General features: G+C 43.7%; 1 protein-coding gene across 1 annotated transcript in view; it reads right to left on the bottom strand.

Moving 5' to 3' along the window:
- MYO3B (myosin IIIB) overlaps positions 1 to 14495 on the bottom strand; it is a 299815-nt gene that overhangs the window by 65873 nt on the left and 219447 nt on the right. The window contains exons 32-33 of the mRNA XM_083626396.1: positions 2027 to 2090; positions 497 to 632 (exon numbers count right to left, since the gene is read on the bottom strand). Coding sequence (XP_083482522.1) covers positions 497 to 632; positions 2027 to 2090 — 200 coding nt within the window. The remainder of the gene's footprint in view (positions 1 to 496; positions 633 to 2026; positions 2091 to 14495) is intronic.

Below are 14495 nucleotides of genomic sequence, written 5' to 3'. Positions count from 1 at the left end.
AAAAAACTAAGCAGACTTTGTAAATGAGAAGGCCTTTTGCTGAGAAGTTGCAATATTTGGTATGTCTGCTGGGAAAAGGGCTCCGCAAACAGAGCCACCACTGAAAAGGTTCTTTACCTGGTCATCACGCATCTCCCCTAAGAAGAATCTCAGCAGAATCCATGACATTCAAGACACTGGATAGAATGTATCCTAAAGCTACATCCTTAAGACAATGGTACAACTGTGAGACCCACTCATGTGATCAAAGCATGGCTAAAATGCACAGCAACACTAACAATGTAGAGATGATAGACAAAGATAGAGTAGATCCGCCATCATGGCGGGTTTCCATTCTTTGGGTGAAAAGCAAGGGAAAAGATTAAAAGGTAACTGACCCTCTGTTGATTTTGATGAATATTGCCCACCATTGCCCACTGAGGATCTTTCACAAAGAACAGGTATTCTCAACATTAAAGGGTGTTGGGTTTTATTGGTGTGTTTGAATGTGTCTTACCTTGTGTTTCATGCGTCCTCAGTGGACAAGAGAACTTGTGATCTGTCACTGAGTTGGACTGGCTGGTGGGCTGCAAAGTCTTCATTTGGTCTGAATGTCTTTGAACAATCACTGGCGCCGAAGTGTCAGCTGAACCCTTTATTTTTTGGGGGGGAAATGGAAAATATTTCTTTTAGGGGGGAAAACAACACAAATCAATATCTGAATTCAGGCAGGAAAACAAAGTGTGCGAGTGGATTTGTAAGAATACAGCCTAAACTTCTGGACAGCTTAGTGCAAATGCCCCCAGTTATAGAGTAGAACCATTTAGGATCTGATCTACCCAGTTTCAGTTCTGTCGAGGCCTCTGGCGCTCTACAGTATGTTGTTATCATTGTTATTTATTTACTATTTTCTTTTATCTTGCCCTTCCCCTCACAAGAACCCAGGATAGCAAAAAACAACAAAGCTGCAGCGTGGAAATATAAAAAAGTTAAAGCACAGTACAAAGTCAGCCTTAAATTACATTCAAATTACATTTTACAAATGCAAAGGGGGTTTGAATTGTAAATCGTTCAGATTGCAAAGGAATTGTAAATCGTTCAGATTTACAAAGTCCTGTCAGAACAAACACGACTTGAGTTGCCATTCGAATAGTTATAATGTGGGGTGGATCTGGGTAGGGAAGGAGTTCCACAGCTGGGATACCACCATGGAGAAAATCTTGTTTCATGTGGTAATCCCACCCCCCCAACTCACCCTCCTCTCGATTTATACATGAGCAGACAGCACCTGTATTTGACTGGATTGAGCCCTGTGTGTTCCCTGGCCAACAGTGTTTTTACATCTGCGTCTCCGAATGTTTATTTCTTTCCTGCCCCCGGTTCACTCCTGTACCCCGGCACAGAGGCAACTAATAATGGCGTATACTGTATGCTGATTTCCCTCTCAAAGTTAATTTGTATCTTTAGAAGAAGAGGGGGAGAAAGCTATAGGAAGGTATTAATCTGCTTAACATTTCTAAGTACATCATCCAAGGGATTTTGTTTTTTTAATCTTACATATGCTCAGCAGAGTTACTGGCGAAAACGGTACATTTTCTTCATTTCATCCTTTCAACATCAAATGGTAAGCAGCAAAAATTGGATCAGACTTCAAAGACTGCGCTGTGCTCCCAGTCACAGAGCGACTCCTCCATTTCACATATTGAATTCAAGCAGGATATCAAAGTGCTACCAAAGAACCTCAGGTCCTTACTCAAAAAGAGGCTCTAACATCTGTAGAAAGTGAAGTGCACAGACAAATCACCTCAGGGAGCAGCTAGCATTTATTCTCAGCAGCAGATTTCCAGCCTTTTGATTCCCTTATTCACTGTACCTCCCTGTCTTTCTACAGAACTAAAGTTCTTAGCAAGCAGCCTTTTGTCTCAAAGACTTCAAAACACCACTAACGGTTTCATGTTCTGATGGTTATGCCAAGCAACCGTGAACACACTTCAGAACTGTAGATGCAGGGATTTCATGTCGTTTCAGAGTCTGAGCTTCATAGTACCTTGCTTGTTTGTTTGTCGAGAAAACCCAGCTCTGTAGGAGAAGTTGTGCTGTTGCTTTGCTGCCTAAAACACAAGAAGTTATAATCATTGTCGTCATTTTAATACTACTACTATTTCTCTCTTTTTTTTAAATAAAATTATCCACATGTGCCCAACCCATCAATCATGCTTCCTCATTAGGTAAGCAAATTGCTGTTTTATTTTACTTTATTTAATTTCATTTCATGGCTCACCTACCATTCATCAAACAACATCAAACAAATGATACCAGGGTGGGAAACACAAAATCAAACTCACAATACAACAATTGCATTATAAATAAAACCTAGTACAGTGGCACCTTGGTTCTCGAACGTAATCTGTTCCAGAAGTCCGTTCGACTTCCAAAATGTTTGAAAACCAAGGCGTGGCTTCCAATTGGCTGCAGGAGCTTCCTGCAATCAAGCGGAAGCCGTGTTGGACATTCGACTTCTGAAAAACGTTTGAAAACCGCAACACTTACTTCTGGGTTTTCAGCGTTCAGGAGCCAATTTGTTCGTCAACTAAGCCGTTCGAGAACCAAGGTTCCACCGTATAATTATCAAGGTGTGTATGTGTGTGTACATGTATATATACACACACACACTTCTGAATTTACTTTTTAAAATATTAAAAGCATAATGTATATATCATGATTGTGCATGGAACACATTGCTTTAAAATTAATAAAACAACAGGTCTCCTTCAGTAAGAACATTGGTTAGGATCAATAGTCGTGATATGCAGGGGAATTGCACATGCAGCCAAAACTTTGTTTGTTTGCATGTCTCTGCTACCTTTCGAAGAGGCAAGCCCCTTTTTTAATTCAATGCCCTATGTAGCTTGTCTCTTCAGGAGACAACTGCAAGCTCCCAAACACGAAAATAAGAAACAAAGCTCTAAGTAGCTTATGGCATTTTCTTCCCCACCCCCCCACACTTATCACCTCTTTGGTTACCCTCAAGTTGAAATTTTACTCTGTAAACATTCTCACATGCTCCCAACTTCGCTGAGGAGGTGGAAAAATCCAGGGGATTGGCTAGAAAATCCCTGGAGACTTATGGCATCTTTGCCATCTTTGCTGCATTCATGAATATACAAGCAGTGTATATACACAAGACAAACAGGTACAGTGGTACCTTGGGTTAAAGATGCTTCAGGTTACAGACGCTTCAGGTTACAGACTCCGCTAACCCAGAAATATTACCTCGGGTTAAGAACTTTGCTTCAGGATGAGAACAGAAATCGCGCAGCGGCTGCGCAGCGGCAGCAGGAGGCCCCATTAGCTAAAGTAGTGCTTCAGGTTACGAACAGTTTCAGGTTAAGAACTGACCTCCGGAACGAATTAAGTTCTTAACCTGAGGTACCACTGTATTCCTAGAGCCCCCCTCTTCCAGGCATTTCAAACTAGTAACTCTCAGCTCTCATCTATTTCTGTCTCTCAGCTCAAAAATCCTCACCCCACCAAAAAAACCATATCCCTAGATCGTATTAGTGTCTGATCCCCAACGCTGCAGTGTGTTGTCCATTTAGGAAACATCCAAAGCAGTTAAAGGAACATTAATGTGTGAGTTTCTTTGGTTTTTAAATCAAATTATTAACTTTTGTCAAGCAGCTCTTTAGGCAAAATGGTAACGACCACAGATCCATTCACAGGAATCTGGCAGCCAAACTTATATCAGTATTGACATATGTGCAAATATATTGTGTCTGGGTGAATTCCCCTCCCCTCCCAATGCCATGGGGCATTGGGGTGATTTTCAGGTGGGGTGGGTAGGTGGAACCTGCGGCACTTTCAGGAAACAGAAGTGGATGAGGGCTTTTCATTAATTTATCTTTTTTTATCCACTGTTACATTTTTACCTTTTTTGTGAGCAATACCTATGGAATTTGTACTGTGTGGCGTCTCATAAACAAAAATAAAATCAAGTACTAAATACAGTGGAACCTCGGGTTACATACGCTTCAGGTTACATACGCTTCAGGTTACAGACTCCGCTAACCCAGAAATAGTGCTTCAGGTTAAGAACTTTGCTTCAGGGTGAGAACAGAAATCGTGCAGCGGCAGCGCAGCGGCAGCAGGAGGCCCCATTAGCTAAAGTGGTGCTTCAGGTTAAGAACAGTTTCAGGTTAAGAATGGACCTCCGGAACGAATTAAGTACTTAACCCGAGGTACCACTGTAGTAAAAATTAGAGACAAGGCAAAACACGTTGCCACTGTTGCGAAGGCTTTCTGGGAGATGATCTATAATGAAATGAAAAAGGTATTTAAATATACCTTCTTGAAGAAACCAGAGGCTTTTCTCCTGGGCATGGTCGGCCAATTGGTGTTAAAGAAGGATAGAACTTTTTTTATGTACGCCACAACAGCAGCAAGAATACTTATTGCAATGTATTGGAAGACACAAGATTTACCCACTCTGGAAGAATGGTAGATGAAAGTGATGGACTATATGGAATTGGTGGAAATGACTGGCAGAATCCGAGACCAGGGAGAGGAGTCGGTGGAAGAAGACTGGAAGAAATTTAAGGACTATTTACAGGAACATTGCAAAATTAATGAATGTTAAAATGATGCTGGAATGAAATGAAGCGGTCTTAGTAATAATGTTAAAAAGGAGTATGAAAAATTGATTTATTAAATAGATGAAATTATAAGGTTGTAATATGTTAAGATAAAGAACTAAGATAAAAACAAAGAGGGAAAGGATTTGCTGAATTAACCATTCGAAATGGAATACAAAAAAGGGAGGTGAGAGGAGGTCAGGGAAACAAGTGAAGGAAAAATAAGACATTGAAAGATGGACTCATTATTTTACTGTTTTTTCTATTTTCTTTTTTTCTACTCTGTATTTTTTATTGTTTGTTTTCTTTCTTTATTATCTTATTATTTTTGTAAACTCTTTTTTTGAAATTTGAATAAAATTTCATTTAAAAAAAAAAAGAGAACACAGAAATCGTGCAGCGGCAGCGCAGCGGCAGCAGGAGGCCCCATTAGCTAAAGTGGTGCTTCAGGTTAAGAACAGTTTCAGGTTAAGAATGGACCTCCGGAACGAATTAAGTACTTAACCCGAGGTACCACTGTAGTAAAAATTAGAGACAAGGCAAAACACGTTGCCACTGTTGCAAAGAGCAACTTGGAAATTTGGCTGGAATGCCCCATGACAGGGCTGGCCCACCCATGAGGCAAACATGAGGCGACTGCCTCAGGCAGCAGATCCCAATGTCAATCTTTCTTCCCGCCCTCGCCCTCGTTCCTAATGTACATCTTCCTTCACCCTTCTTCCCTGGCGGGGAAGGGGGCACCATTTTGAGACCTGCCTCAGGTGCAAAAATGTCTTGGGCCAGCCTTGCCCCATGAGAATGATAACATGTAATGGTGTAGGGAAAACATGGAGCGGGAAGTAAGTCTGAACTTTTTCAGGGGCATTTTTTCTGGGTGTTCCCCCACGCCCCCACCCCATATCCCAGGGTTAAGTCCTGGTCTTGAAAACAGACGGTGGGAGCTGAACCCTATCACCAATTTAGTCCTGGGAGAAATGAAACAAAACTTGTTGTGTAACAAAACAACAAGTTATGCTTTCCTGGAAGCCTGGTTTAATTAAGGACAACGATGGAAAGAGCCACAAACCATAAAGAGGCAGTAGTTCCTCTCAAGTACCTATTTCCCAGTGTGTTGGCTTATGTAATTTGTGGCTTGTGGCTAAAAGGATTTCACTGCACCTCTGCTTGGCCACTTAATTCGTTAAGACCTCATCCTGCGGCTGCTGAAGTCAATGGGAACATTCATCACCTACAAATGTACCATGCAGGACAGATTCTTGAAATGAATGGGCCACTTCACTGTGACAGGAGTTAGTTGTTCGCATAGATCACACCTATGCCTGTCCTTTCCCCAAAACGTTGCAGCTTCTTTTTTTATTGAGAAAAATGTTCCACCACCCATATTTGATATGTGGACTTATTATTTCTTTGACTGTCTTCAGCTGTATTATATCCTTCTGAATGTGGTTCTATCATCTGAATTGTGTAATGCACTGGCAGTGTTGATATGCTACTGTTGTGAAGGGACGCGGATGGTGCTGTGGTCTAGGTGGTGCTGTGGTCTAAACCACTGAGCCTCTTGGGCTTGCCGATCGGAAGGTCGGCGGTTCGAATCCCCGTGACGGGTGAGCTCCCGTTGCTCTGTCCCAGCTCCTGCCAACCTAGCAGTTAGAAAGCATGCCCAAAAGTGCAAGTAGATAAATAGGTACCGCTGCGGCGGGAAGGTAAACAGCGTTTCTGTGCGCTCTGGTTTCTGTCACGGTGTTCCGTTGCACCAGAAGTTGTTTAGTCATGTTGGCCACATGACCTGGAAAGCTGTCTGTGGACAAATGCCGGCTTCCTCAGTCTGAAAGCGAGATGAGCGCCGCAACCCCATAGTCTCCTTTGAGTGGACTTAAATGTACTGGGAGCCAATGTAGGTCTTTCAGGACCAGTGTTATGTGGTCTTGGCGGCCACTCCCAGTCACCAGCCTAGCTGCCGCATTCTGGATTAGTTGTAGCTTCCAGGTCACCTTCAAAGGTAGCTGCCCTGGACGCAGAATTAACCTGCGCCTCCATTGACAGCTGTGAGTCCAGAATGACTCCCAGACTGCACACCTGGTCCTTCAGGGTCACAGTTACCCCATTCAGGACCAGGGAGTTGGGGGACTCTCCAAATGTAAACTGCAGTGGTGGTGCCGGGGACTGCAAGGGAAAGAGGCCTTTGGAATAAATACAATAACTTACTTTAAAAAAGTGTTTATGTTTATTGCATGTTTTTGGTTTATGCTGTGAGCCATCTCGAGTCCTGCACTGGGAAAAAGGTTGAATATTAATCAATCAAATAAATAATCCAATTGCCTTAGCGGTTCGTGTTGGTTCTTGACCTTGGGTTTATAAAACTATGTCCAAAATCTAGAGTCAAGGACTGCACTCCTGTGTGTGCTTCCTTAGAAGCAATCCCCAATAAAGTCTGTGGAACTAAGTAAACACCCATAGATTTTTATAATTCTCATCAGCATCTAGTTTCTGTGAACATATTTGCTAATATAAATACAAAAAATAATCAACCGATGAATTATTTTACTTGGCGTTACTGTGTTGCTACCAGAAACATCGTACAATCTACATTTGATTTTTTTATAAATATTAAAAAAACAGACTCCATCAACCCTTTCAACTTTGTCAATGCAAAAATCAAATACAAGCGCCGTTGCTCCCTTTGATCTGGTGTGGGAAAGGTTTTGCATGTGTTGAATGTATCATGTTCTTTTGAGGCATCCATTAGATCTTGACAGGTACAGTGAGTTGTATTGTAATACTTTGTTTAGAGATATTGTCGGATGAGTTGAAATGATAAATGGTGCCATCACGTGAATGTAAATCATCTGCTTCCCTTTTCAAAATGCCACTCAGACAAAAACTGAACCGCAGAAGAGAGTCTTCTCTTGTGACTAAAGACTGCATATCAAGTGAGCAATTCAGCAACAGGCAAATTCTTAGGACTTCCTCAGCTAAAAAGTGAGGATTTCTCCTCAGAATCACTGCAGGAAGAGATACCAAGCCCATAGCGGGCCTCGGTCCTGTATACCTGAAGGAGCGTCTCCACCCCCATCGTTCAGCCCGGACACTGAGATCCAGCACCGAGGGCCTTCTGGCGGTTCCCTCCCTGCGAGAAGTGAGGTTACAGGGAACCAGGCAGAGGGCCTTCTCAGTAGTGGCCCCCACCCTGTGGAACGCCCTCCCACCAGATGTCAAAGAGATAAACAACTACCTGACATTCAGAAGACATCTGAAGGCAGCCCTGTTCAGGGAAGTTTTTAATGTGTGACATTTTAGTGTATTTTTGGTCTCTGTGGAAGCCGCCCAGAGTGGCTGGGGAAACCCAGCCAGATGGGCGGGGTACAAATAAATAAATTATTATTATTATTATTATTATTATTATTATTATTATTATTATTATTATCATCATCATCATTATCATTATTATCATTATTATATTATAGCTGTCAATGTTTCCCTTTTTTTAAGGGAAATTCCCTTATTCCGAATAGGATTCCTCACAAGAAAAGGGAAAAGTTGACAGCTATGACCAAGCCTCCCCCCCAAAAAAGTAATTTAATATGGGGGACACTTCATCCCCCTGACCAAAACTCTGATTGCAATCGTAAGGGAAAGAGAAATCTGGAAGGCTGCTGAAGCAGATTTTTTTTTTTGTAGAGATAGGTGACTTCAACTACTCTAGGTAATGGCCTACTTTATAGAAGATGGTATTCTGTTTGAAGGGCTGGTGACTGACTCCTCTATCTGAAAGGCTGTGGTGTCTGGATCAAATCTGATTTAAAGATAAGGATTCCTAAGAAGAGAGAGCAGGGGCCTTGAAGTTACCTATCAACATTTAAGGTCAGTCTTCCCCACTAGGATGACATGTATTTCTATTTAAATTATAGTAATCATTTCTAAATTCGCATCTTACATGTAAAGTAGCATTTGCAAACCTTGTCCCCTTTGCGGGGTAATACTTTTTCTTGATTGACTATCCTGAACTACTCACACAAGTTACAACAAAGATAGGCAATTTCAAGATTCAATAAATACGTGTGTTAAAGAAGGAATTGCACTGAGTTGGCTAGATTTAATCTTACGTGTTGCTCAAGATTTGAGAAATAGCCACTTATAAACAGATCTGTGTAGATGGTCACGAATAAATGGAAATATTTTTCAGAATAGCTTTAATACTACATCCGAAAAGAGCAAAAAGCACTCCCAAGTAATGTAGTTTTGAGTTGTTTCCCATTAAAAAAAAAATATCATTTTTTTTTCTTTTTTAAAAAGGCTAAACAAAAGCAACATACTCTGTGGACAGTGGAATTGAGCCAAAGATTTTGCCTGTGCTTACAGATACGCAGAGCTCACTTTGTGTTCTGCAAAGCAAAGCTGTGTGAGGCTTTGCCCAGTTTGAGCTCTCCATATTTTCCTTGCAAATATTGGTCATTACATGTGTTTCTGACAGTGGAGCTTCCTAGAACACATCTCTCTCCCCCATGACAGTTTTCCACTGCACAGTGCCAGCAGCTTATTCTTCCTCTCATTTCATTACAAGTCTTAAATACGGTTTTCACAAAAACATAACCATATTTTGACATTCCTGTTGGTAGCCTGCTGACAGCTTTCAGATGTGTTTGGTTAATCAAGCAACTCTTTCATCAATATAAGAAGCATTTAGCAAAATATAAAAAACCCAAAATATTATATAGGTAGTGAGCTTTCAGAAAAATAATCTTTGAATGATTGATTATCTGTTTCAGGGATTCTTGTGAAAATTGGATAGCCCAGATACAATGGTACCTCGGGTTAAGTACTTAATTCATTCCGGAGGTCCGTTCTTAACCTGAAACTGTTCTTAACCTGAAGCACTACTTTAGCTAATGGGGCCTCCTGCTGCCGCCGCACCACCAGAGCACGATTTCTGTTCTTACCCTGAAGCAAAGTTCTTAACCTGAAGCACTATTTCTGGGTTAGCGGAGTCTGTAACCTGAAGCATAAGTAACCCGAGGTACCACTGTATTGGTATCATCTTTAAAACATCAGTACCCTCCAGCACTTTGTAATACTATCCAATGTTTCTGCGTGACTTTATATTATCTGCTGTGTTTGTCTCTCTTTTATGTTATATTGGCAGGGTCCTTTTACGCTAGAACTTACCAGAACCCAGTTCTGGCACCTCTCAGGTGGGTGCCATTGCCATTCTAAGAGAACAAGAGAGGTGTTCATTGTGGGTTTTGGCAAATCTTTTTCTAGAAAAATAGTGCTGTAATTTTTTTAAAATTAAGAGTTATTCTATTGTATAGTTTTCATCACTGGAAGTCACCCTCAGTAATGCACTAGAAGGGCGGGATATAGATTCTCATATATATATACAGTGGTGTCTCGCAAGACGAAATTAATTCGTTCTGCGAGTTTTTTCGTCTTGCGAATTTTTCGTCTTGCGAAGCACGGATTCCCATAGGAATGCATTGAAAATCAATTAATGCGTTCCTATGGTCAAAAAAAGTCCAAACAAAGCCAAATTTGGTACAAAAAGAGTTTATTAAGTGCTCTTTAAAGTCACACATACTGTAAAGAGCATTTCAAAAACTGAAGGAACAATAATTTAAGTTTCTAAACATGACAGAAAAGCATTTAAAAATACCAAAGTGTACAGTACTGTACATACATTTTCTAAGACTCTGGGGGACAATTCAAAGAAGGTTCCTCTTCCACTCTTTGCTTCTTGCTGAAGAACCTGTCCATGGTCTGCTGCTTCATCCGCCTTTTCAGCACCTCCCTGAAAGACGACATGACCCTCGTATCAAAAGTGTTCGCAAGGTCACGTGTCAGGTCCTTGTCAGGGTGGTGCCGCTGTGCAAAAGCCTGCACATCTTTCCACTTCTGGCAAATGTCCCTCAGTTCTTTGGAGGACAGCCGTTCCTCAGTTGCTTCCTCCTCTTCCAGCGAGGCCTGCTCCTGCGCAGCCTCTGCCTGCAGTTCGACCAGCTCCTGGGTGGTCAGCTCGTGGTCGTGCTCCTCCACCAGCTCGCTGACGTCCTCCTCTGTGACCTCCAGGCCCATGGTCCTCCCCAAGGAAACAATGTCCTGCACCACTGTTGACTCTGGTGCATCAGAGTCACTTGGTGCCACACAGTCCAGCCACAGGCTGCGCCAAGCGCAATTCAAATTTCTCTGGTTGATCCCGTCCCAGGCCGTGGTGATCATCTTCAAGCAGGTGACGATGTCGAAGTGGTCCTTCCAGAATTCCCGCAGGGTGATGTTGGTGCAATCAGTCACCGCGAAGCATCGCCTGAAAAGCTCCTTGGTGTAGAGTTTTTTGAAATTGGCGATGAGCTGCTGATCCATCGGCTGGAGCAGTGGCGTGGTGTTAGGCGGCAGGAACATGATGTTGATGAAGCTGAACTCCTCCAACAAGCCCTCCTCAAGGCCTTTAGGATGAGCAGGAGCATTGTCCATCAGAAACAAAGCCTTCAGCGGCAGGTCGTTGTCCAGCAGGTACTGTTTGACAGCAGGGCCAAAAGCAAGATTGACCCAGTCCACAAACAGCACACGTGTGACCCAAGCCTTACTGTTGGATCGCCACATGACACTCAGCTGCTCCTTGTCGACCTTGTGTTTCTTGAAGGCCCGTGGGTTCTCCGAGTGGTACACCAGCAGGGGCTTGATCTTCAGGTCGCCGCTTGCGTTGGCACAGAAGAGCAGGGTCAGACGGTCCTTCATGGGCTTGTGGCCAGGCAACTTGGCCTCCTCCTGAGTGATGAAAGTCCTTTTGGGCATCCTCTTCCAAAACAGCCCGGTCTCGTCGCAGTTGAAGACCTGCTGTGGAACGTAGCCCTCCATCGTCACAACCTCCAGGAACTCCGCTGCAAAGTCTTCAGCCGCAGGAACATCGGAACTGGCAGCCTCTCCATGCCTGACCACGCTGTGGATTCCAGATCTCGTCTTGAACCGGTCAAACCAGCCTCTGCTTGCCTTGAAGACTTCTGGCTCGCCTGAGGTTCCTGGCTGTTGCCGGACGAGGTCTGCGTGCAAGGCCTTGGCCTTCTCACAAATGACGGCCTCAGTCACTGTGTCCCCTGCACGCTGCTTCTCTTCTAACCAGATGAGCAGCAACTTCTCCACCTCCTCCAGAACAGCTGGGCGGTTCTTCACGATCCTGGTGACTCCCTTGGCTACATCAGTCGCAACAACAGCAGAGTGCCCCAATGGTCACAAAAAATCATAAAAATGCAGGGAAAAAAACACAAGCTTCCAGATTCTTGCAAACCCCTCCCCAACACCAAGTCCTTGAATTCCAAACACCCCAACCCCAAATCCAAAAACCCCCAAATAAGTTTTAAAAGTTTAACTTACCAAATGGCTGCAAAAGAAGTTTTGGAAAAGCTTCAAAAATCACCAAAGTCTTCAAAAACCTCAAAAAAGGCTACCACACCACGTGCTATGAGTTGCTCCTCGAAGTCAAGTCACAACTGCACCTCTTCAAGCAATGCACCCTGTGTATTAACGGTTTTAAGAAAAAGGAAACAAACTTGCAAGACGTTTTCGTCTTGCGAAGCAAGCCCATAGGGAAATTCGTCTTGTGAAGCAACTCAAAAAACGAAAAACTCTTTCGTCTTGCGAGTTTTTCGTCTTACGAGGCATTCGTCTTGCGAGGTACCACTGTGTATATATATATATATATATATATATATATTTCTCAGTTTTGCCGTTGATGATAGCCAAGTGTAAGACCAGTTCACAGCATCTGAAAGTGTCAAGGCAAAGGATTGAATGTGCATTAGCAATGACCACAGGCTTTTTGAAGCTCCACTGTCCAGCTACAGGTTGTGATGGGATATCAGCCCACGGATTGCTGAACCCCACCTTGAGCATTTGCGTGTTCAGACCCAGAGACCTCCCCGCTAAATAAATTCACACATGATTCAAATTTTGGTTTGGTTTTTGGCAGAATTTAGGCCACAACTTTATTGATTACAGAAAGTGACTGGTTGCATAGGCTCTGGTTCGACTAGCTTCCTGCCATGCAGGTAGCGCTGACCCAGGGTTCCAGCATAGGTCAGCCAAGGGTGAACACCTGGATAAGCGGAAAGCCGGGAACGGGCTAACTCTGCCACCCAAATGTCCCCCTGGACTCAGGCACGGGCACAACCCCCTCTCAGGGGTTGACTAAACCATCGAATCCCTGGATTCCTTTAATGGAATACCTTTCACATAGGGATGGTGAGAGCATTCTCCCATCCCTATCGCTTGAACCAGAGCCTATCCGCAACCTTGCAAGTTGTGACGATTTGCTATGCGGCAGGTCGAAACCCAAATGGCAACAGCCAATCAGCCAAGTGGGGGAAATTCCTGCCGTGCCCCTGTCCCAACGACAGACGACACACAACGGCACAGCAAGGTCAAGCGCAAAGCCCTAAAAGTAGGGAGAGGTGGGCAGGTGTTCCGAATGCATACGCCGAAAGAGGAAGGTCTGGGTCATGTACATGGGCATAAATAGGTCCCTCGAACTGTTTGGACTGCGTCCCATTGGCCAGATTGCACCCAGCTTTGAGGGACCTACCAATCGGGTGTTGTGGCTGACCAATCGTACCCACCCACAACACAGGGTGTCGGTTGTCCAGGTCTCACTGCAATACGTGCCCTCTTTAAGGGAGGACCCGATTTACTTGCTAGCCCTGGATATGTCCTGAACGACACACAGAATTGAATTTTGGAGTAACAATACAGCAAGCCTGCATCTATGGGACCACATGGACATACCAAAAGCAACTAAATTTAACACTGAAATATTATTTTTCATCATCCTTCCTGTTTCCTTTGTGACTCAACAGCCATATGGTTAGCAGCAGCAGCCACATGTGGAGGGGTGGGACTTTTATTGGGCCAAAAAAACCTAGAAAATAGGCATAGATCTTAATTTCCCATGGAACTAAGACTCTTCTTCTGTGAAAAATTTTTGTGATTCTCATATAAATCCAATGGTCATTAAGGCATGTGTCCAGCACTCTACAGAACCAATCTTTCAAAATTCATTGACCACAAGCTGAAGGTGAGCATTATAAGCCACAATTGGCATCTTAACACGATACATACGGCACGATACAGCTGCATACAAGATTGATTGAGATGACCCACGCGCGCGTCTAACAAGCTGTCTATCTCTCGCTGGCAGAATCAGCCAATCGCCAGCACACAAACAGCAGTGACAACCAATCAACTACAGCCCTTCCGCAGCTCTCTACTGAGTGACCATACCTTAAGGAGTGTCTTCACCCCCGGGGGGTCACCAGGGGGCGCATTGGAAGATGGCCGACAATAACATCTCTCCGACCCACATGAGGTAATTAAGAGGCTGTGATGGGAGTATGCAGCCTCCCTTGCCCCCCCAAGGGAATGGGGGGGACTGCCTTGCCTGCTGTGCCCATAATTCACCCCCAGATTCGAAAGAATGGGGTGAGGGCACTAGGCACGAAGCCCTCGGGTGGGTCTGGCTCTCCCGGACGCTGTCTCTGATCGCGCACTGGTTTGCATCAATTCAAAATATATAATTGGAAACAGAAGCAAATGCACATACTTCAAGTGAAGATCGGGAGTAAAGACTGCTGATTAATGGGATCTCTGTGAGTGGAGCGACGGGCTGGACAATAAATCAAGTGAAGACTCATCATTAAAAGATCGGTATGTCGGAGCGAAACAGAAAGGGGGGGAGGAAAAACTTTTCTTTTTTTTTTGTCTTATGTGAGTACCCAATAATCCTCCCTCCCAGAGAGAAAGAATCGTTGCAAATTACTTATCACAAGCAGGAGATTAAGAACTGTGTGGAAATAAATTACTGATCAAAGAGAGGACTGGTGGGAACGTCTGATGGAAAGAAAG

The sequence above is a fragment of the Podarcis filfolensis genome (assembly GCF_964270895.1).
Source record: "Podarcis filfolensis genome assembly, chromosome: 1".
Taxonomy (NCBI): domain Eukaryota; kingdom Metazoa; phylum Chordata; class Lepidosauria; order Squamata; family Lacertidae; genus Podarcis; species Podarcis filfolensis.
The sequence above is the reverse complement of the archived record's forward strand: the minus strand, read 5'-3'. Positions and strand labels throughout refer to the sequence as shown.